The 24,262-nt window shown below is 40.3% G+C and overlaps 1 protein-coding gene across 4 annotated transcripts in view; it reads right to left on the reverse strand.

Annotated features, from left to right (window-relative positions):
- RNF144A (ring finger protein 144A) overlaps positions 1-24,262 on the reverse strand; it is a 66,795-nt gene that overhangs the window by 17,923 nt on the left and 24,610 nt on the right. For 3 of the 4 annotated variants that reach the window (XM_026845356.1, XM_026845359.1, XM_026845357.1), the window contains one exon: positions 11,989-12,134. In XM_026845356.1, coding sequence (XP_026701157.1) covers positions 11,989-12,134 — 146 coding nt within the window. Of the gene's footprint in view, positions 1-11,988; positions 12,140-24,262 lie in introns of all 4 variants that reach the window. The other variant, XM_026845358.1, reaches the window with a different exon arrangement.

Genomic DNA, 24,262 nt, shown 5'->3' on the forward strand with positions numbered 1-24,262 from the left:
AGATGCAAATACCAAGTCATATGGGAAATTTTATAAGTCAATGGATTTGAAAAGGCCAAAAAAGCATGACAGTATTGCAGAGCCAAGTATATTACTATAGTATAATTTGATTTATTTCTTAAAATTCTAAATGTATTTTAGTGCTGGCACTAGGCCACAGCCATCCCAAAACAAAACAGGCACTACATGCAAAATCATCACATGCTGATTTAGTAAAACATTTAAAAAAACCCGAACACCTACTGATAAAATTGAAAAGGAAAAAAGTAGAAATAGAAGGAAAGAAATCTAGCATTTAACAAGTTCTAAGCAAGAAAGGGAATTAATTTTTTACGATGCATTTGGTAAAGGTGAATATTGAAAGTAGACAAAGGCAGTTGCTACTGTGCACAAATATTAACCAGGTAAAGAACCCTTCACCTTGGACACACATTCACTAAGAGTTTTCCTTTGTGCTTCAGGAACACAAGGAAGCGATGAAATGTTTTCTCAATGAGGGAGACTTTTTTTTTTGTTTTTTTAAACAAAAAAATCTGATTCTAGAATTAGTGGGCCTAAATATCAATGCAAAGAGGGGAAATAGAAAATAATACTGGCACGGAAGATGAAACTGAACAAGAAGATGTTTCCAAGATGATTAACACATAGACTAAATTGCTGAAGTCTTGCAAATTCTATACAATCTGTAAACCAGGATTACATGAACTTCTAAAAATATACATGCATATATATACATGCACACATATTTATATAAAGTTGCATTCAACCACGTGAAGAGCCAGGAAATGCTGGTTGGTATTTTATGATACACATTACAGATTACATCAGGCCAGATGAATGTAAAGAACCCTTTTGGCTTCACATTCTAGGAAAGAATATAAATAATATAAAAGGATATTGAGTCAGAAGCACGCACTTAGTGTTTTGCAGCTACAAAACTACAGTTTGGTCTATGGCTAGTTTTTGTGCTAAAAGAATACTAAGCCAAAGCTCAAAATTCACATGATGAGGCTACACAGATGAACAAAACTACTTCAACTACTTTTAATACTATTTTTTAACATTTTTATGCTCCCCATACCAGGTATTTTTTTTTATATTATTGAAAAATGAATACTGAGAAGGCGACATCTTTTCTTGCCATAAAACAGTGTAATTCACAGTTACTCCATTGCTTTTAATTTGGCAGTCAGTCTGGTGAATAGGTATTTATACTGGTAGATACATAGTCCATAAGTCTTTTGGGTAATATGATACAATGATCATTTTTTAGCTTCAGATGAGAATAGTACATAGTGATGCAGTGTGCTATACTCACCAGGGTAGGGGAAGAGAATGTGCGTGAGAGTGAGTGAATGCCTCTCACTACAAATAAATCAGAGATATGAATTTGGGTGTCCATGTCACAGGTGGAGGCTAATACTCTTAACAGAATCACAGAATCATCTAGGTTGGAAAAGACCTTGGAGATCATCTAGTCCAACCATTAACCCGACATTAACAGTTCCCAACTACACCAGATCCCTCAGCGCTATGTCGACCCAACTCTTGAACACCTCCAGGGATGGGGACTCCACCACCTCCCTGGGCAGCCCATTCCAACACCTAACAACCTGTTCTGTAAAGAAATGCTTCCCAATATCCAGTCTAAACTCTCCCTGATGCTACTTGAAGCCATTCCCTCTTGTCCTATCGCTTGTTACTGGGTTAAAGAGACTCATCCCCAGGTCTCTGCAACCTCCTTTCAGGGAGCTGTAGAGGGCGATGAGGTCTCCCCTCAGCCTCCTCTTCTCCAGACTAAACACCCCCAGTTCCCTCAGCCGCTCCTCGTACGACCTGTGCTCCAGACCCTGCACCAGCTCCGTTGCCCTTCTCTGGACACGCTCGAGTCATTCAATGTCCTTTTTGTAGTGAGGGGCCCAAAACTGAACACAGGAATCGAGGGGCGGCCTCTCCAGTGCCGAGTACAGGGGTCAGATCCCTTCCCTGTCCCTGCTGGCCACGCTATTGCTGACACAAGCCAGGATGCCATTGGCCTTCTTGGCCCCCTGGGCACACTGCTGGCTCCTGTTCAGCCAGCTGTCAATCAAACCCCCCCCCAGGTCCCTCTCTGACTGGCAGCTCTCCAGCCACTCCTCCCCAAGCCTGTAGCACTGCTGGGGGTTGTTGTGGCCCAAGGGCAGCCCCCGGCATTTGCCCTCATTGAAACTCCTCCAGTTGGGCTCAGCCCATGGCTCCAGCCTGTCCAGGTCTCTCTGCAGAGCCTCCCTGCCCTCGAGCAGATCAACACTCCCACCCAACTGGGTGTCATCTGCAAACTGACTGAGGGTGCACTCGATCCCCTCGTCTAGATCATCAATACAGATGTTAAACAGGAGTGGCCCCAAAACCGAACCTTGGGAGACACCACTCGTGACCGGCCGCCAACTGGATTTAACTCCGTTCACCACAACTCTCTGGGCCCGGCCATCCAGACAGTTTTTTACTCAGCGAAGCGTGTGCCCATCCAAGCACGAACAGCCAATTTCACCAAGAGAATGCTGTGGGAAACGGTGTCAAAGGCCTCCCTAAATCAAGGTAGACAACATCCATAGCCTTTCGCTCATCCAATAAGCGGTTGCCCCTGGAATAATAGCTTCCCTCTCTTTTGTCCAAATAACAAATTCACTCTGGACTAGAGATATTTTCCCTGAAGAAAACATTACTTTCTAGAAAGACTTTCAATTTAGACAAATCTGAACAAGCCCAAGAAGAAAAAGTCCCCTAAAATAAGCCTACAGCTGGGTTAGTCTCTGAAGAGGAAGAATAACAGAGTGAGGTTTGACCCTGAGTCTTCCCTATTCTTGAAAAGCATGGATTCCTGTAGCCATATATAAAATTGTCATGTGCTACCTTTTTTTAATATGTTGCTGGATACTTCTAAAAGTAACAAGAATGATCATCTGGTAATAAGACAAATGTACTTTTAATTTTTGTGTTTCATAGAAAAAGAAAACTACTTTCTGCCAAATTTCCATGGTACACTTAGAGCATGCAAGAAAACATGTGAGAAAAAAGAAAAAAAATGGTAGGTTCCTTGGAGAACTTTTAAGCTTCTTTCAAACTTACTACATAGACTTTTTGTGTAGAGTAGTAGTTATAATACTTCTTTAAATGTATTCTTATTTAATCACAGGCTCAACTTTGAAATACTCTTGCATTGCTGCTCCAGCATACACAATTCTCCACAGCAGATCTACAATCTTGCTTTTTAGTATCATCCTTAATCCTACTTGGTTGACAAATGACTTACTGGAAAAGGTCTCTGCACACTTAATCACAGAGATCTGTTTGAGACATACATATCACCATGGGTGTGATCTTCTTTTTCATTATTAGATATACTGTCAGCTATACCGACCAAATCCAAGGACATAAGCTATATTCAACCTCACAAACCATCTAGATCTCAGAAGGATGTACATTAGACATGTTTGATGTTTGTGATACTACTTTGAACTTTAATAGATCATTTCCACTTCTATAGACATCTTCTCAGTTATCTACTTTCAAAGAAATCTTCACTATCAAAATTCCAATTTTTATTAACACTGCAGCTGATTCATCATCCTTAGAGAATAAATTACAGGAGGAAACAGTCCCTTATCTTGACATGCAGTACTTCAAATCTACAAATATGACAGCAGTAACAGAGAATAGTCTTACACATTTGGTCTTTATATCTTTTGTTTTGTTGCAGAGACAAAAATCATGCTACACAAGCCTACAAAACCTTGACTCTAAGATAAGCACCTGCAAGGCTTTCCAGAGCTCTGCAACAGGGCAATATCTAGTGCCCAAATTTGGTCTCCTATGCTGTGAACAAGAAGGTACACACCAAGAAAGGGACCTCAGCCAGGACCAGAGATGTAGAACATCACAGGTGATAAATATTCTCCCTGAAGTGGCATTTGAAAAAGCTCTGCTTGACAGGCTTCCTGCTTCTACCTGCCCAACACTTGGACTCTTTCAAAAAATATTTTTTTGTTCAAACTTACCAAGGGTATATGCCTTTTCCTCCTGCCCTGCTGTCGGTTTTTAAAGACTGCACCAGTTGCTGTGCAGCCCTGCTACAGCCTATATTGTCAGCCTAAATCCAGTCATATAATTTTGCCTGGGGATGATGGCCAAATGGTGTCTTGGCTGGGGAAGATAAACACAACCCATGTGCTTCTATGTCTTGGGACAAACCATCTGAGCATCCTTTATAAGCTGTAAAAACTGGTCTTGTCCATAAGTCCTTGTGCTCCCATGAGTTGGTAGTCTCAGGATGGGACTATTCCAGCAGCCTGCCAGGGCAAGGACTCACCCATTGCAGATGCCACTGTGGTTAGCCCTAAGATGCCTGTTGATTTATCCTGGGGACAGCAGCAGAGATTTTGCTGTTTTGGCTCCACCTCTGACAAAATACATTCTGACAGTACATCTAAATATCACAGCAGTCCCATGTACACACTTCTTAACCAATCCAAACAACTCACAGACAAGATATTCACATTAGGGATGAGGTGCAGCACCCCTCTGCTTAAATGCAGCCTCCAAACCCTCTGCATGGAGTAAGTGTGCCAGTTCGGGCACAGAAAAGTGACAGTATCAGGCCATTAATCAACAAGTGATGAAGGTGAGGCAAGAAGAAATGTATGTATCAAGGATGCAGAAAGGGAAGCCCTGCTGACTTCTTCAGCTTGAGAAATATTAGAATGCATCAAATACCCTTTGAGACACAGGAATAAATGGCTGTGGAAATCACAAGCAGGATCAAGCAACAGGAACTAAACCTGAAAAAATAAAGTGCCTGTTTCCAGCTGAGTGTCTTAACAGAGAAATGGAAGGCAATGAAGACTTACAGCTGTCTATCCTTTGAAATGGTGAGTTGTGTTTGTTCTTGGGTTTTTTTGAGGGAGTTTATATACACATTTATATATGAGTGTGTACTGTAATATATATAAAGATGAACAATTTTTCTTCAGAAAAATCTTTCTCATTGGTAGCTAGTCAGCAGAAAATGGACAAATGGGACAAGATATTAATCTTGCAGTTCATATTTTTGTTATAGAATAAACATTTCAAGTGCACGTACATGTAAATAGTTTTTTTCATGTTGGATTTTTACCCTTTAATTACTTTGCATAAGCTGCTTGTTCTCACTTATTCAGGGCTTCAATTGGTAGAAACACACAGGATAAACTTTACAAAAAGAAATTTGTTTTCAAGTGCTAACATATGCAGGATAAAGCTCAAATATTCAGGAGGCAAAAACAACAACAGAAAAATTTAGTCTTCCCTAATATGGTTGTCTGAGAAAATTTTATTCTCTTTAAGAACAGAAAGAATATTTCTGAGTGGGAGGACAATACACCTGCAGCAAAGAAAGTACCTTTCACTTTCACATGCAAAACATTATGCAAACAAAAATGAACTAGTTTTCCCAACACTCAGATGAAGACAAATAATGTTGATCTCATTTAGTAACATCACACAGGAGAGGGGAGAGCTGAAGGCTCTGGATCAAGTTTAGTTTTCACTCAGGGTTATGCAGTTCCCAACTGTACATTAATTACTCTGTAAATAGGCAAGTTTTTTATCTAAGCAGGGAGTTTTGTCATCACAGCACCTACAAAACAAGTCAGAACTCAGACAACCATGTGAATTGCTATGCAAACACATAGTGACCTCTAACCATAAAGCCTCTACTGACACATCACATGTCAAGATTAGTATCAGTTCTCTGCTCATGTTTGGGGGAAGTGAGCACAAGTAACAAGCTCTCAGCTTGTTTGTCAGTGGGCTGATGGGAAACGAAAATATTACAACTGCTAAGAAGTACCCAGAGCTCTGTAAAACCTCACAAGCCATGAGGTTTCCCTGCTCCCTCCCATTTCAAAGCAAGCAGGGCATACCCTCTTGGTAGAGGTAGGGGACAGCCTGGTCTCAACCTGGTGATGCCCTGCTAAGGCAGGTTTCCCTTGGCAAACAGGGACAAATCTTGCAGGACAGGGAAGGCAGCCAATCCCACCTGCTTCCATCCATGCCGCTCATGATATCTGCCTTGCCCCAGGGGAAGGAGAAGCTGAGGCAACCTGTGCCTCATTTGGATGAGGGATAACACTAAGTAAGTCATGCTTTTTCCTGTTATTCAACTCAGAAGCCAGCAAAGCTCTATGTAAAAAAAAAAAAAAAAAAAAAAAAAAAAGCCTGCTGCCAGCTATAGACAGAATAATGGTATTTGCCTTGCTGATCATAGGGTCTTCCTTTCAGGTCTTCAGCCTGTGGAGAAGCTCAATTAGGGGAATGACTAGAATGAAGCGTATGTGTATGAACAGTCATGATTACGCTAACACAGTAATCCTGGTTAAAGAGAGCTAGCGATAGCTGGTAGAGTCTATCACTATCACAGCAGTGGTGCCATGCTACTTGAGATAGAACATGCTTAGATATAGATTTAAATCACAGTTCTACAAAGCTCAGAGAGACACCGAAAGGTCCAGGTGAGATTAACCAGAGGGCTTAAGGTAGAGCCGAGGAGTAAGAATCAGAGTACCAGTATCTACTAAACTGATATAAAACTGACATAGCAGTGGTGGTTCCAAACGCCACAAAGGAGATCTACATGTCCACAGCTGGCCAACAAGAAATCACAAACAAGCAGCAGAAGGTAGGGCTTAACATTAGTTTTGTTGTTTTCTTTATGATTGTAGGACATCTCTCTCACATATCTGAATAGCAGTCTTTCCTTCCATCAGTAACAAGGTAGACTGCAGATGAGTAATCAAAGTAAATTTTTCCATCAAAGACAAGTTGTCTCTCAGGCTTCATATTTCTTCTAGATATTTGCTTGCCTTGACTGCCTATCTGACTGATTTTCTTTTAAAATGTGAGAAAGGAAAGCAACAAATCCCCTGTACCAGAATGATCAGCACTGCATAACACCTTCAAGGGAACTGAATAATCTAATGTGAAGTCAAGAGGAACTTAGCCTGCCTTGAGTAATCACTGTACTTGCAACAAATTACTTGACACTTCTATGTGTATATTTATATATATATAAATTATATAATACATATGTACACACATATACATGTAATCCTTAATCAGAACAGATTTAAGCAACTAACTGGTTGACTTCCATGCAAGAATGTCAACTGGAACAAAACCTGTTGTAACTTTAGCACATATACAATTGGTAACACATCAAGGGAACATCCTGTCCTTTTAAGACACATGAAAATTTCATCACAGATTATAAAATGATCAGAATTTCAGGTAGGAGTTGGACTAAAATTGCACTCTCCCTACCTCCCCTCATCACCCAGAAAAACAAAGGCTAACAACTGAAAAATTTTGGTGCAGTAAAAAATACAGAACAAATTAAACAAAAAGAAAGAAGTGATGCTATAATTGTTTTGCTCTCCCTTTCCTTCCATAAGGACAAGGTGTAATAAGGAAAGCTTTCTACAGAAAACATGCAAAATCAATTACTTCTGCTGGGGCAAGTAACTGCTAAATGACTATCTGGAAAGTTAAGGTTACTAGCTATGTACTGTGTGCTACTTAAGTAGCAAAAAGTGATTTAATAAAAAGCAAGACATTTAAGCGTTTTGGTCCAAAATTTGAAAAGCACACTTAACATTGGTCCTATTGCTGACATCATTCCAGAAGAAAAGATACGCTAGTTTGCCCCTTGACAGTAGTCAGAAAAACAAACAAACAGCTAACAGTAGATAGCTTGTTTTCCTTTCTACTCTCTAAACTTCTGTTCCTCTGGTTCCTCGAGCAATCCAACAACGGATACGTTCCTAATGGACGAGATATGCAAAACCTCAGAGAGTTCACAGCATTGTGTATGCATTAACAATCATAACAATAAAAACCATAATGTAGTATTGCACTAACAGCCACAACTGGCAAAACAATACAATGGGAAACTGTAGCGTCTATGCCGTATCAGCAGAGGACTGGCAGTTTGCTCTATTGAATCCATGCACAGCTCTGCCAGAGACCAAAAGGAATCAGTGTCCCCATTCTATCTTTCTGAATAGCAATGTTGTGTTAGTGCATAAGTATTGTGAAGAGACAGTCCTTCACGAGATCTTTACCACAGCATTTCTATGGTTATAAAGAGTAAAGACTTGGAAACAGAAATATTACAGTATTGAGAAATCTGCATGTTGATCTAAATTCTGCCTACATACCAGTAGCACTGCACTTGAAAGATCTCTTTGTAATACATACTCACACTGTCTCAGCTTGCTGCAATTTGCACAGAAGGGCTAGAGATCAGAGCAAGAACTGCAGCAAAAACAGTTTTCACACTTGTGATAGACACCCCTTTTTCTTTTTTGCTCATATCACTGCAGAGACCATCAGTTACCTCAGATCATTTACATAAAAGCAAGAAGCCAGAACAAAATTATATATTGATCCATCAAGAACAAAACTGAGATGGTCAAATAATTCTCTAATTTCATTTCCACTTAACCTAGTATAGTGTACTGGATCTACTGTACGTAGACTCCATACAAAGTCTTGAGTCAAAAGGATATTTTTTTTCCCACTGGTATTCTAATAACTTTAATTTGCCTGTTTACAAAACCCAATTTGTACTGAGGACTGCATATAGAGGAACACCAGTGAAGAAAACAGTGCATAGTTACAACACTCTTCCTTAACCATTGCCAATGCACTGAACAGTCTTGCCTGACTCTTTACAGGAGTATTTTCTTAGGCAATTTATTAAACTGCAGGCTGTCCACAAGGTAGAGACAGAAGTCCTGGGTTTCAGTCACACTGAATTCCTGGTTGGTTCCACCAGGTTTACAGCTATTGCTCTTGCAATTATTTGGACTGATTCTTATTTCTTCCCACACCACCATCAATGAAAGCAAGGGTAATATTATTTCCTCTTAATTCACTGAAAAAAATCAGGGCAGATAATGTTTTCAGAGAACTCAAATGTCATTGTGAAGCTCATACAAATGGCAAAGAAGAGGGGGACAAGATACGCTGATTTGCTTAAATAGGAGAAATCCAAATGAGCATTTCAAGACAACAAAACACAAATGGTAAAAATGGACTGAGGATTCCACCTGAAAAGAGTTTGACACAAGAATTCAATGTCACAACAGTAAGTTTATTTATGTCAGGTTCTAAGAACAGGTTATCATCAAAGGTTACACCTTTAATATCTACAATGGGTTATATCTTTTGAAACAGCCGTAAGAGTCAGTAACTGTATTCTGCCAAGAAGAAATGGAAGATCAGTGATGGCAGAAAATGTCAGAAGGAAGAAGCTGGAGAGAAAGATGCATATCTGGCAACCCAGCCTTTCTGCTGCCCCTTAAGTGTTACTGAAAAAATTAAATTAAAATATTCTTCACATCCAGGAAACAGGGAGACACACAGAAAACTCAACTGTAAATCCTAGAACAGTAAAGAACAGCTTTCATGAAGTCTATTACTGTTTTTCATGAAGCCTATTTTATATACTTTTGCATGATTGAACAAATACTCCTTTCAAAGTGCGTAACGAAGCAATATTTATTTTTTAATTGGACAGGCACAGTGTTTGCAACAGACTGTATCTGTTTATCTGCCTGTGTGCTCATTTCCTCTTTTCCCAAGGAACATCAACATTAAAGTTTGATGCAACAACTTTGAGTTTTTAGAATATTATATATGTATTAGAAACTGAGCTGTTTGCATGGCTTCTTTTTTGCTGTTTTCTGTAAGCAACAAAAAGGAGCTGTCTGGTCTATTGATAACCCCTATATCTTCCAATAACAATCAGAAAAACTCTTATTATTTAAAAAAATTGTAATATTTCCATGAAGAAAAATAAAAGATAGAAAAGACTACTTTAAAAAATCCTTGCTCTTCAACTTTAAAAAAACCACCAAAGCACTAACTTCGTTGAAAAGGACTTCTGAATTAAAAAAAAAATAAAAATCACCTAATCCCATGATTGAACCTATAATTTCTCAAGAGTTTATGAGATGATGTTAAAATCTTTAAGAATCTTGTATGCCAGAAATTATATTCTTACTGATGTGACTAAGTTTTCCACCGCTGAACAACTGTTACAAAGTTTTTGGTGTACCTGCATCCATGGCAACATTAACACCACATTTACGAGTTAATTTACAAGTTAACAACATGAACATTTACTGTGATGATGTTCTTTGCTACATACTACACTCAAGCTCACCAAACAGTGTTTTGTACTCAACTGACAAGATTTTTGTTATTCCACACATGCATTAGTACAACATAGTAAAGAAAACATATTATGTGATTTTACATAATTATGAAACTGTGAAATTAGAATATAGAATACATTAAATATTTTTCTAGTTACAAGTGTGTGTATGGCTATACTGGGTACTGTTGACAGGCATCTCAAGAATAATGCAATCATTGGACACAGTCAACATGGGTTCACAAGGAAAAGTCTTGTTTAACTAATTTGATATCCTTCTGTGATAGGGTCACCCACTTAGTGGATAAAGGGGAGGTGGTGGGTGTAGTTTTTTTTTATTTCAGTAAGGCTTTTGATACTGTCCCTCACAGCATCCTTCTGGACAAGTTGTCCAACTGTGGGATGAGCAGGTTCACAGTGTGCTGGGTGAGAACTGGCTGAAGGACAGGGTTTAAAGGGTTGTAGTGAATGGGGCTACATCTGACTGGTGACCAGTCCCCAGCAGTGTTCCTCAGGGCTCCGTTCTAGGGCCAGTTCTGTTCAATATACTTATCAATGATCTCAATGAAGGAGTTGAATGAACCATTAGCAAGTTTGATGATTATACCAAACTGGGAGGTGCTGTTGGATCTCTTGAGGGACAAGAGATTAATGGGATGAAATTTAACAAGTCCAAATGCCAAATTCTGCACCTGAGACAGAGTAACACCTGGCACAAGTATGAACTGGGAGAGGAGTGGCTGGAGAACAGCCCTGCAGCAGAAAGGGATCTGGGGGTGCTGGTTGACAACAGAATCAATATGTGTCCTGGAAGCCAAGAGGGCAAACCACATCCTGGGATGCACCAGACACAGAGTAACCAGCTGGTCAAAAGAGGTGACTATTTTGCTGTACTCAGCGTTGGTGCAGTCTCACCTTGAGTACTGGGTGCAGTTCTGGCCCCACAATTTAAGAACGATGTGAAGGTCTTTGAATGCAATCAGAGGGCAATAAAACTGGTGACAGGAACATCCTATAAGCAGCAGCTGAGGACTTTGGGTTTGTCTAGTTTGGAGAAAGGGATGCTGAGGGACAACATCATTGCTCTCTACAGCTTCCTGAGGAGGGGAAGTGGAGAGGGGGGTGCTGAGCTCTTCTCCCTGGTACCCAGTGACAGGACATGTGGGAATGGTTCAAAGCTGTATCAGGGGAGGTTTAGACTGGACATTAGGAAGCATTTATTTACTGAATGGGTGGTCAAACACTAGAACACGCTTCCTAGAGAGGTGGTCGATGTCCCGAGCCTGTCAGTGTTTAAGAGACATCTGGACAATGCCCTTAACATGCTTTAACCTTTGGTCAGCGCTGAAGTGGTCAGGCAGTGGAACTAGATGATCCTAGTAGGTCCCTTCCAACTGAAATATTCCATTTTAGGCTAAAGTTAAAAAAAACCAAAACACAACACAATAACAAAAAAACAATCAACCAAAAAAACATGACCCCAAATCCAAGATACTGATAGGTAAAAGGAAGTGTGAATAACCTTGCCAAGGAGGGGAGGAGGTAACTATACAGCAGAATACTGAAGTGCTGAGTAAAACTTTTTTTTTTAAAACAGGAAAAGTTTACTTGCTAGCAGTTGTGTCAAGTCCACAGCAACAGTATTTCCACTGCAGCATCAATACTTCAGGGTGAAACACTCAGCAGAAACACACATGATCTCTGCAGTTAAAACTGTGCATTGTTTTTTATGCCTAATAAAAAAGCCAACTCACCAGGGTACAGAAGATGCATTGGCATTGTGCTATTGTTGTCATCTGCTCCACAGGATATTCACCAAGGCAGAGCTTGCAGGACACTAATGGATCAAGTACCAAGTCCCAGGTAGGCCTATATCTTGCTGTAGTCATTGCAGAGCAGTCTGAAAACCAGCACAAAAATAAAGATACTCCATCATTTCCTTAGATTGATACTCAGTACATTTCTGACACTGAAAAATCTCATTGTCAGCTGCTGCCTGTTAGCATTTTGGTAAAAAACCCCTATAAACAGCAATGGCTAATTTGATAGTGTCAGCACTTGCAGTAGGCTATACATCCCCTGCCTGATAGACCACACATATAACAAACAGAAGGAAAAAAAAAACCCAAACACATAACACACTAACAAAATATGAGAGCAGGCAGGAAATATCCTTAGGTCACAGACTTTCATCTGACATTATACATGCAAAAATCTCATTTCCAGTTCCTGTCATTTTGACCACTAGTTGCAAGCTTTCTCTCACCAATATTGATTACCCATCAATGAAAATACATCCTTTATCACTAAAAATACCTTACTTAACCCCCACAAGTCCAGCTACCCAGGCAAGACGAACAAGGTCTTTCATGAACCAACCATTTATTATGCCTTTTCTCCAGCCTGATGATATTGCAACTTAGGCAGATATTTTTGTTCTTAAGAGCATGAGAGATCAAACAGTTTTCCAAGATAATTTCAGAAAGAACAACGAATATTCTTGAGTACACTCAAGAGTTTTAGCCTGCATTTTTCTCCCAATCCTTGCAATATACTGAGAGCACAACTGTTGCAGCAACAACCAACTAGAACAAATAGAACAAAGCTATAAAAAGAGGCTATAAAATACCTCTAAGGTATTTTAAGCTATTACCTCAAAGGCAGCAATAGGAGAGCACGACACAGAGAGCCTATATCCTATGCTTCAGTGTGTCCAGATAGCTAACCAGAAAGAAAATAATCTCACACTAATAAATGTATTCCTACAAAGAGGAAGCCTAATTGACAAGTTACACGGCGGGGGGGTGGGGGGTGTGGGAAGAACAACCCACAAAAAACATCAACATACCTCCAAACACCTAGGCTAATCTGCATACTATGTCCAACCTTAACATCCTATTTACTAGTTTTGTTTTGTTATGGTGACATTGACCTTCCAAGTGTGAGAAATTCACATCCTGAGGCTGCTGGGAGGTCCACATTATTTCATCTCCCTCCTTCCCAAAATTAGCTGGTTCCCTACCTTCCCCACACTGCCAGTTACAAAAACCATGACTACAGGTGGTTTGTTTTATTGTTTGGTCGTTTGGGTTTTTTTTCCACTGACACTTACAGGAACTGCTTATATCTAACTTACATTATCTGTGAACTTTCCAAGACCTCCACAACTGCAACAAATTACTTTTAAGGCTTATTAGACTAGGTTTAGGCAGATGTTGAAGCAAAATATGCTTTTTGCCCTCAAACCAATTACATAGAGAGTTCAAAGGAGTGTTTGTGAAGTCTGAGTCTTTGATATTCAATTAATTGTGGACACGACTCCACCCAGGTCTCTAAATTCTCTGAAACAAAGTGAGGATTTTATGTTAGCCCTCCATTCTGTCTAACTCATTAGAAGATGCCCTTTAAAAGGTACACAAAGACACCAAAAAAAGCAGAACCTAATCATATTTATTTCTAGTGCAGCCATCAGGGAGGAGAGGGGGAGAGAGGAAAGATTAAACAACTCCATTTCCAGGGATGCTCTGGATCACTTTCTCTAAAAGCCCCCACACAAGCTCCACACTGTTTCAAATGAAACAGATGAAACAGACCTGCAGAACAGCACGTGAATAATAGCTCCACATTACAAAATCAGACTTGTGCTGTGCAGTCTTTTCTGAGACTTTACCATGGAAGTTTGACATGGTGATACAAATGAAATCTCAAGATTTTTAAGGCTATTAGACTGCTTCTTTCCTGTCAACTGCCACTTTTTCATTTAACACAAAATATCAGCAAAAATAATTTTCTTCTTCCAAACTTTGGTTTATCTGACATTTTCAAATAGACTCATGAAGTATTTGAGAAGCAGTGATCAAATACACCTGAACTAACTCTGTCTGCTATTAGTTTGAATGTCCTTTGCTTGTCCTGCCCAGTTTATTGCACATCTGTTGTTTATGGTAGCAAGCAGATGAAACTAGCAGATGAACAATGAAGAGGGATAAATTTAAGTTAAAGATGCACTTGCATACATTAGGCAGACCAAAATCCTAGCAAGTTTTATGGCGATGTAAAATCTGACACAGTTCAAGCCAAATACATTGATATAATTCAATCCAGACATATAAATAAGTATATATATAATCAGTGTGGGTCAATAAGCAATGATAAAGGGGAAAATATCAACCTTTCTGCTCCAAGGCTTACACCTGTTCCCCAGAACTTTCAACAGAGGCTTATGGTATCACTGTGGTAATTTCTTTTTGTCTTCACCTGCAAACCGAAAGTGAATCAAACTGGCATCCATCAGGACAGCAGAGATTGGCTGCCCCACACAGCTGACATATAATTCATGATGAACTCAGCCATGGTGATAACAGAGAGCAAAACCTGAGTGCAGCCTCAAACAGTAGCAGAGATCACCACTCCTTGTCAAACATCATTGTTTAATAATTAAATCCTCCATTCACTATGCGGTGGGGGGGGATCCCTGTTTTCGCTGGTGGCATTAAACCGAGTATCAAGAAATTTGCCACCTAGCCTTAGAAAACATGTACAAAAAGCTACTACATCCGAGTGGCGCATCACTGCTGGGTATCCCTGTAAAGGAATACAGAGAATGAAGCTTTCCAAAGCACAGGCTAGATCTTGCTTTATGATCATCCAACAGTATGGCAACTAAATAATAAGATTCTGTGTTTACATCATGATGCTTAAGAAAGCTTTTCTTAAAAAAAAAAAAAACAAAAAAACCCCAAAAAACAACAAGCTCACAAGAAAAGAGCAGAGAAAAAAACACCTTCTGTCAGAACCAGATTAAGACTCCTGTTCCATAGCTGTGGTCTCCTATGGCTTCAGATTGTATTCTCATGCCTTCTAGTGATGTGCAATGAATGCTTCAGGGACAATGTAAAGTTAACATCATGAAGAAAGAGAAGGCAACTGAAAGGAGCTCTAGAGGAACAAAATATTGAAAAATATGTACTGGTGTACCCTTATACTGAAGACCACCAGTTATAGCACGAGCCAGCAGAAAATATTGCCTCATGGTTTGACTACCTGCTAGGAGGCCCCAAGAAATACAACTAGTAAAGGTACAGAACTATAGACCAATCTACCTCCTGAACAGATCATAGCCCAATAAATATTTAATTCATTAGAGATTTAGTGGGGAATTACCAAATTCAGTACAAACAACAGCACTTCACAGGCTCTGACGCCCAGCTAGAAATTAATCTGGCTTCAGCAGTCAAGGATAACAAGTAATGTTTCTATAAGTACATCAACAGCCAAAGAAAGACCAGGGAGAGCCACCCCTGCTAGATGCAGAAGAAAACATAGCAACAAGTGATGAAGAAAAGGCTGAGGTGCTTAATGCCTTCTTTGCCTCAGTCTTTAAAAACAAGACTAGTTGTACTGAGGGAATCCAATCTCCTCAGCCAGAAGACAGAGACTGGCAGAACAATCCCCCTGCAATCCAGAAGGAGACAGTCAGTGACCTGCTGCATCACACAGACACACACAAGTCTATGGGTCCAGATGGGATACACCCGAGGGTGCTGAAGGAGCTGGCTGGGGTGCTCGCCAAGCTGCTTTCCATCATTTACCTGGCTCATGAGGGAGGTCCCAACAGATTGGAAATTGGCCAATGTGATGCCCATGTATAAGAAGGGTTGGAGACACGATCCATGAAATTACAGGCCTGGCAACTTGACTTCAGTGTCCGGGAAGCTGACGGAGCAGCTCATCCTGAGTACCATCACACAACATGTGTGGGACAACCAGGGGTTCAGGCCCAGTCAGCATGGGTTTATGAAAGGCAGGTCCTGCCTGACAAACCTGATCTCCTTCTATGACAGGGTGACCTGCTTATTGGATGAGGGAAAGGCTGTGAATGTTGTTTACCTTGACTTTAGTAAGGCCTTTGAAACCATTTCCCACAGAATTCTCCTGTCAAAACTGGCTGCTCACAGCTTGGATGTGCACGTGCTTTGCTGGGTAAATAACTGTCTGGATGGCCGGGCCCAGATTGTTGTGGTGAACAGAGTTAAATCCAGTTGGCAGCCGGTCACGAGTGGTGTCCCCCAGGGCTCGGTTTTGGGGCCACTCCTGTTTAACATCTGTATTGATGATCTAGACAAGGGGATCGAGTGCACCCTCAGTCAGTTTGCAGATGACACCCAGTTAGGTGGGAGTGTTGATCTGCTCGAGGGCAGGGAGGCTCTGCAGAGAGACCTGGACAGGCTGGAGCCATGGGCTGAGCCCAACTGGAGGAGTTTCCATAAGGCCAAATGCCGGGGGCTGCCCTTGGGCCACAACAACCCCCAGCAGCGCTACAGGCTTGGGGAGGAGTGGCTGGAGAGCTGCCAGTCAGAGAGGGACCTGGGGGGGGTTGATTGACAGCCGGCTGAACAGGAGCCAGCAGTGTGCCCAGGGGGCCAAGAAGGCCAATGGCATCCTGGCTTGTGTCAGCAATAGCGTGGCCAGCAGGGACAGGGAAGGGATCTGACCCCTGGACTCGGCACTGGTGAGGCCGCCTCTCGATTCCTGTGTTCAGTTTTGGGCCCCTCACTCCAAAAAGGACATTGAATGACTCGAGCGTGTCCAGAGAAGGGCAACGGAGCTGGTGCAGGGTCTGGAGCACAGGTCGTACGGGGAGCGGCTGAGGGAACTGGGGGTGTTTAGTCTGGAGAAGAGGAGGCTGAGGGGAGACCTCATCGCCCTCTACAGCTCCCTGAAAGGAGGGTGCAGGGAGCTGGGGATGAGTCTCTTTAACCAAGTAGCAAGCGATAGGACAAGAGGGAATGGCCTCAAGTAGCACCAGGGAAGGTTTAGACTGGATATTGGGAAGCATTTCTTTACAGAACAGGTTGTTAGGTGTTGGAATGGGCTGCCCAAGGAGATGGTGAAGTCCCCAAGCCTGGAGGTGTTTAAGACTTGGGTTGACATAGCGCTGAGGGATCTGGTGTATTTGAGAACGGTCAATGTTAGGTTAATGGTTGGACCAGATAATCTTTGAGGTCTTTCCAACGTAGATGAATCTGTGATTCTGTGAAGCATAGGAAATAGCTTTAGTAATAGGTTGTTCAAAGAAAAGTCTTTTCATAGATAATCCATAACCTAACAACTATTTAATTCTTCAACCATGTGCATGTGCACAAAAAAGAAACGAACCACTGCATAGAGAAAAAGAAGTGACCGAAGTCTTGTTGCTGTAACAACATGTTAATATATTTAAAGCATGACTGTTACGTGTTCTGGGAGATGGGTATGGAAGGTGAAGGAATTTTTCATTATTTCTGCACAACAATTAATGAATTAAATGAATACAAACTGGCTTTCTGAACAGTAATCCCTTAGTTTTTGTCCACCTACACAGACTACATTTTCAAGTAAGAACAAATGTCTGACTTGATCTCTGGTCAAGAATAGGACAATTCTTTCTTTCCAGGCTTCAATAAATTGCAGAAAACAGTGAAATCAAAATACTGTGGAAACTGCAAAAACCTCTGTGAAAGCAGGAAATAACGCAACTTTCTTCCATGCAAGTCACTTAAGAAATCATAAACCGGTATGATTTTTCTTACTGCACTATAGTCAAGTATTTCATGGCACTGTACAGTCAAGCTGCAGTTACACTGTCAACACTTCACAGATACATGACCAGCTACTTGAGAAAAAAGTGACTAGAAAATATGTTTGAATAAAATAGCCATACACAGCATGCTTTAACTAGTGGGTCTTTTTCACCAAGAAAAAGCTCAGAATAGAGCTTTCAACAGAATCTAAATTTCAGCTTCAGATCAGCGCTGGGTTTAATTTCTAAATTAAGGGCTTCAGCCCCCTCTCCTACCAGACAGCTAGTTAATCAGGTACACTTAAGTCATCTGCCTTAAGTAGGTATCTAATTCTGAATTTACTGACATGATAGAAACCAGCTCTTTTAGAAGTCAAAGGAAGAGACTGAAATGGGATTTCAAACTGGTTTTCATTCTCATTGTCCCTGTTTGTCAGAACAACTCTAGTTAAAATAACCCAGGCTACTCGATAAAATCAAATACATCTGCTATAGTACAGTTTTAATTGTTTATGTATATATATAAATCAGTATACGTGTGTGTATACGCATAATCCAGGCTACGCTTCTTCCTACACGGTCAAACACATCTGTTGCAATACAATTTTATATACTTAATATATAAAGTATGTTTATGTATCATATTTATACATCTAATATTTATAAAAATATAAATCTATTAAAAATTCTCCAGATTTTTTACTTATGTTGAAAAAATGCATATTTCTGAAGCAGAGTCATCTGCTGAAAGGCTACTACACTGCACTCTGGAACTGGCACTGCCTGCCATATCTATTAAGTGAGTATTCTGACTCTGACCTAAATAATTCTGAGCCTTTCTATGTAGACACAGCTATAGCTCACTGTACATGATTTGATAGCTATCTCCAAAACCCCAAAATCAGCAAAGACTAGTTTACATGATTAAGGTTGGTGGCTGAGGGTGTTCAGCAACAGTCCCACACCTTAGATTATTTTACTCTGTCAGAGTTTTAACTTGATGCCATTTTTCTCTGTCTCTAGGCTCTTCCAACAATCCTCAGAAGGATTATATGGCTAGGGAAATAAAAGTCTGCATGACATAATTTACCAGTTCACAACTATTTTTTGTTGGTGTTGCTAGTTTAGTTACACAGCTCTACCATAGACTGATAAGACCATTTAAAAGTCCCTCTATAAAGCACATTAATGAATAGTTTCACACATTAGGTACATTTTATGGTTATAAAAGTTGGCAGGCAGACTTAGTATCTCTCACTTATCAATCCCAGTTAGCTACTGACATCTACCACTGCATTAACTGTCTGTCTCCAAGTCTTCATCCTCACAGAACTGCTTGGGAGGTAAAGTAGAATAATTCTCTGCTAGATGTCAGACAAACTAATACACAGAAGACTGGATTTACATAGATGTTTAGGTGCTTAGAGATGCCTAGCTTACAGAGGTTTAGTGCCTGCCTTTGTTCAGTTCTTAAATCCTGCCAAATGCCTACCTAACTCTTAAGGCTCACTCATAAGTCTGATCCACCATCAACTGTGCCAAGTCCAGCAGATCAGTCATCCTTTGAGGTCCAGACAACACCAACCAGTACAGCTATGTCCTGTCTTCCATCAGTATAACAGGCTGCTGTTTTCAGGCATGACTTTTCAACACCTAAGAAACTGCAGTTCATAGAGAATACAGCAGAAATTCATGTCAACACATAGTATATGTGAACTCTTCAGACCTGGCCTTTAAGTCCCTATACCAGCTAACCATCAACTCAAGCTCGCCATCTCTGTTCTTATCTTCAAGCTATTCCAGGACCTGAACCCAGAAGAGATAAAAGACCATGTAAAAGCTTAGAGCACTGTTAGCAACTTCAATCTCCTGGCCAATATAGTATGTGGGAAACAGGCTCTTCCTTGAGTTGAAACAATTATTCCAGGGACATCAGTCAACCTCATGAATAGCCCTATGCTGCTTTGCTTTACGTCCCTCCTGACTGATAAAAAACATTTTAAAAAATATATAAATATCTAATATATGTACACATGTATATATAACATAAAATTATATAAATGTATAAAGATTACATTGAAACATTCCAACGTCCAAGAAGAAAAAGAAGACAGAAAGAACAGCTGGTTTGTCGTAAAATGCATTTGAACAATAGCATCAAGAGTGGAAACAAAAAAATCTACTGGGCTGCTTCTGGGAAAAGTCACAGTTAGGGAGAAGTTAAAAAAATATTTTATTTGCTAAATACCTGGCTAAGAACTTTTCTTGTTCTTTCTTCCTGAGAAATTAGTATCACATAAGGAGGAAAAAAAAAAAAAAAAAGAAAATTACACCACTTGGTTTGATTATGGCACAGACCATGAAAGATTTTAAATATTATAGAAGTAATGGACAGCTTCTAGATCTATGGATGCATATGATGATATGACCTGTCATATGCATGGTTAGGTAGAAAGGAAAAGATATTAGAGACAAACACAGAAAACAGATTTTTAAACGGCCAACTTCTAAAGACTACTACAAATAGACATGCCACAAGCTCATCTTCTGTCCATGCAGAAGTACCTCAGAGGGCAAGATCTTTTCATGTATCCCAAAAAATACTGCTGCTGAGTAATGTGACACAGACAAAGGCTTTTCTGACCTTGCATTTTCCCGTGCTTGTCACCAGCTCTGGTGCCACTGTGGCTTCTGGAAGCACTGCCAAACAGCAACCTGAAATAAACTGGGTGTGGCTGTTAGTCAGACCCCATAGGCCGGGCTGAAAACATTTTTTTAAAAAAAATCACTTTATTTCATCTGAAAGAAATTGTGGTCAGGCAGAAGGGAAAGAACTGGAATATTCAATGGTATGCAGAAAACCCCCACATAATTTAATAAAAAGGGGTGAGAAGGAAGCCAGATCACACAGGAAAGACAGGGGAGAAATAAGGAGAAAAATAGGAGGAAAAATATCTTCTTCCTGCAAGTTCCCAGAAGAAATGTATTTTGATGTACAGGGTAGAACGACTACTGAAGTGGAATTCCACTGCCTTATGCCCCAAACATTCAATATCACCAAAAGATGACGTGAATGAGAGAGATATCTAATATTAAGGGAACATGGCTCAGAATTCATGTGTCTAATCAATGTTTGCTATCCAAAGGATTATATGAGTCCTAGAGCAGCAGAGCATGTCAGGGAGAGAGCTAAGTAGTCCTTGCACCATCCTGTTTCCCAGCAGTGGAGTCCCAGATCCTCAGCAACACCTCAGGGCCTCAGCAGCCTGAGAGACAAGGCCTCAAGAGAATCTGTAACAGCTAGGCCACAATGATAAGCATTTTAAAAGCATTCTCCTCCACCCTGATCAGAAGAATGCCACTCCCATCATACTGGAGAAAAGGCTAGATGCTGTAGCACAGGTGTATCACCTGGATCTGAAACTGGCACAAATGCAACACGTTTTGGTCTGAAGACCACAAGCCTGCCTCTCATCTGCTTGCTTCGAGTCATGAACACATTAGATCCTCATTAAAAACTCCCATAAAATTGAATATAATGAAACATTACCTTTGAATACTAAAGACCAAGGCACTATCTATGAATTATTGTGGCAACCACTAAGCCCATGTAAAAGTGTGGAAGATCACACTTTAAATCATTAACAATTGAAATGTTTAAGCTCTTTAAGTATTTCAGAGACAGGAAAACCAGCTGCACACAGAATCTAGGAAATAAAGATTTTCTCCATGTGAAGAGTGACACTCTACACTCCACTGCTCCTCTTCTCCCCAGGTTTCAACAAACCAGAACCGAGACTACATGACTGATATCAGTTGAGAGACTCTGAGATCAAGCACAGATTAAAACAACCTACTGGCATCATGACCAAAGGAACAAGAGTTTAGGAAAAAACCCAAACCTTCCCTCTCCACTGACAGCTGAATGTAACAAAAACAGTTTAGTCTTTTTTAAAAAGAGTTGTGATATGAATAACCATTTCAGAAGATGCTGGAAACAACCACGAGACTTTCAGATTGAAAGAGCAACATGCTGTTGACTTGGGTTTTTTATTATCACAAGACAAAATAGGAAAGTTAAATTCATTTTACTGGCTGAATGTTTTCAGACTTTGCTTCTACTGAAAGAAAGCTGATGGTTACTAAGTTTTCAGATTTACAGAGTATTCTGCATCTTGTAGCCACCACCTTTGTTAACAGAATGTATGCTCAAAACCATGCGTACACCAAGGGCTACACAGCTAGCGTTCATCAGTCAAGGCAGGCAGCTCAGAACACAGTTAAGTCCTACTGCAAATTAACACAGCTAGGCATGAGCTCTCATTATAGTCACCGTGCCAACTATTTTGGTGATTCTGCTGGCCATACCAGCTAGAGCTCTGCTACTGGCTACAGATAACCCAAGAGCCTTAAACTACCTTAAACCTTGGGCTGATTTCCACCCATATGTCTTGCCCTCTTGCTGGTCCTAACTGTCTCACACTGAAAGGAGCCCAGGGTGAATCTGACAGACTTCAACATCTGTCAGAAGTCTTAAAGTGAGGTAAGATGAAGACAACCCAAGAGACTGGTTTTAACTAAACCCAGCTTTAACCTGAACATGCAACCCACAGCTGCAACAACCCCTGAACACTATCTGGCAGTGGGAAGTCACTCATGACTGAATTATGCTCGAGCTTGTGAAGGCCACAGTAATAACAAAGGCACAGACAATTCCACTACTCTCTAGGGTTACCTCATATTGTTTTCAAGAAACTCATAAACCATTCAGTAAAAAAAACAACTGCTTTGCTATGCCTTTCCTCCCATCCCTTACATTTTCCCATGGTTTTATTCTTTCTTCCACAACTCTTCCCCCTCCACCCATTTCCTTGCTTCCTCCTATTCTTTCCCTCCTCTCTGCTTACAAGGAACTGATAAATTAGTACAGAGCTATCTCCACAATAGCAATAGATCAGTAAGGAGCAGTTTGAAACTTTAATGTATCAAAAGGTTTTTCCTTTTCCATAGTTGACTCTTCCAGAAAATTAAGAGCTGTATTTACACAAAGCTGATACACCACCAAGCTTGAGATCTGTGAGTTTTTCTCTATTGGAGGGAAGAGAATAACCTTGGAAGCTTAAAGTTAGAAGCTACATTCAAAGCTATGTAAAATTACTGAGAAAATGTGCATATAACCAAGGGAAGTGGAGCCCTAGTGCTCACTGAGACACTTAGAGACCAGCTAAGCAGCTATCTCATTTCCACCAGTCAAACGGAAATCAAAATTCTCCTTTTCCTTGCAACTATAGCAAAATACATGCTTAGTGCACTGCCCAGTGCTGTATAAGGCTCAGATAAAGCAACAAAGTACATGGGATTGAAAAAACCCACCACCAACCCTCTTACTGTCTGTCATTTGTATATTAGCAGTGGAGATCAGGTTCTGATAAGAGCTCATATCTTAGCTGTAAGACACCATATCCACAAGTACCATCCCTTCACATGCTACACTTGAACTGCAAATCAGATATGCTGGTAGCTGAAAACAGCATTCAAAGTGGGGTAAAGTCTGTTTAACTTACCCACAGCTCTCTTTTTTCCTGTGACTCAGTAACAATCACCAAATTCCAAGCAGATATTTGTAAGAGACAGCATTTTTCACAGCTCCCAATGTGGACAGTAAATTCCCAGTCTCATGCCCCGGATCTGCCCTTTAGACATTAGCATGAAGTTCTCCCTTGTTCTGAAGAGTTATCTTCCACTAACAATATTAAGAGGGAGAACCACCAACAGAGCATCTAGTCAAAAGGACTAGGAAGAAAAATATTGCTAAATACAAGAAAAGAGAAAGAGTCTTCATAGAAAGAGTAAAACTTCATAGAAATATTTTGTGCAGTAATTACAGCCATCTGGAAAATTACTTTTACTTTTTCCAAAACCATGTCTAAAATCAGAAACTCTAGCTAGCACTTAGATTCTCTGTAGAAGTAACAGCTTCTTTTATACCATATTGCACTGTACATCAGCTATGACCCAGAACTGCCCTTCTAGTCCTCTGAAAATAGAAAAGTACAGTTGATTTGAGTTAGATATCACGGCATACAAACTCACTCAACATCTTGGTGTGACACACCTGACTAAGCATAAGGAGAAATTTAGGATGGGATTTGGACTACCTAAAATAGTCACCTTATTATTGGTGCCTAAAAAGCAGATTTTTTAAGATAACTGCCTACATTACCTACTGAGTGAGAGGAAGGAGTGATTTTGAAGGCCTTCAGAGGGAGATCATGTGTCCAATACCAGGCACTAAAGGAAAAAGAACACCCAAACAGAAAAAATGCCACCACGTCCTTCTAGAAGAAGTACATCTCCTGACAATAAATCCAATGTCTTGGGCTGTGCAATGGGCCAAATTATAGATCAGTAAGATGATTTATTTCTTTCCTCTCTCTCAAACACCAAGAAAACTCTGATACAGCCTA

Source organism: Athene cunicularia (assembly GCF_003259725.1).
Source record: "Athene cunicularia isolate RWA chromosome 3 unlocalized genomic scaffold, athCun1 chr3_part1, whole genome shotgun sequence".
Taxonomy (NCBI): domain Eukaryota; kingdom Metazoa; phylum Chordata; class Aves; order Strigiformes; family Strigidae; genus Athene; species Athene cunicularia.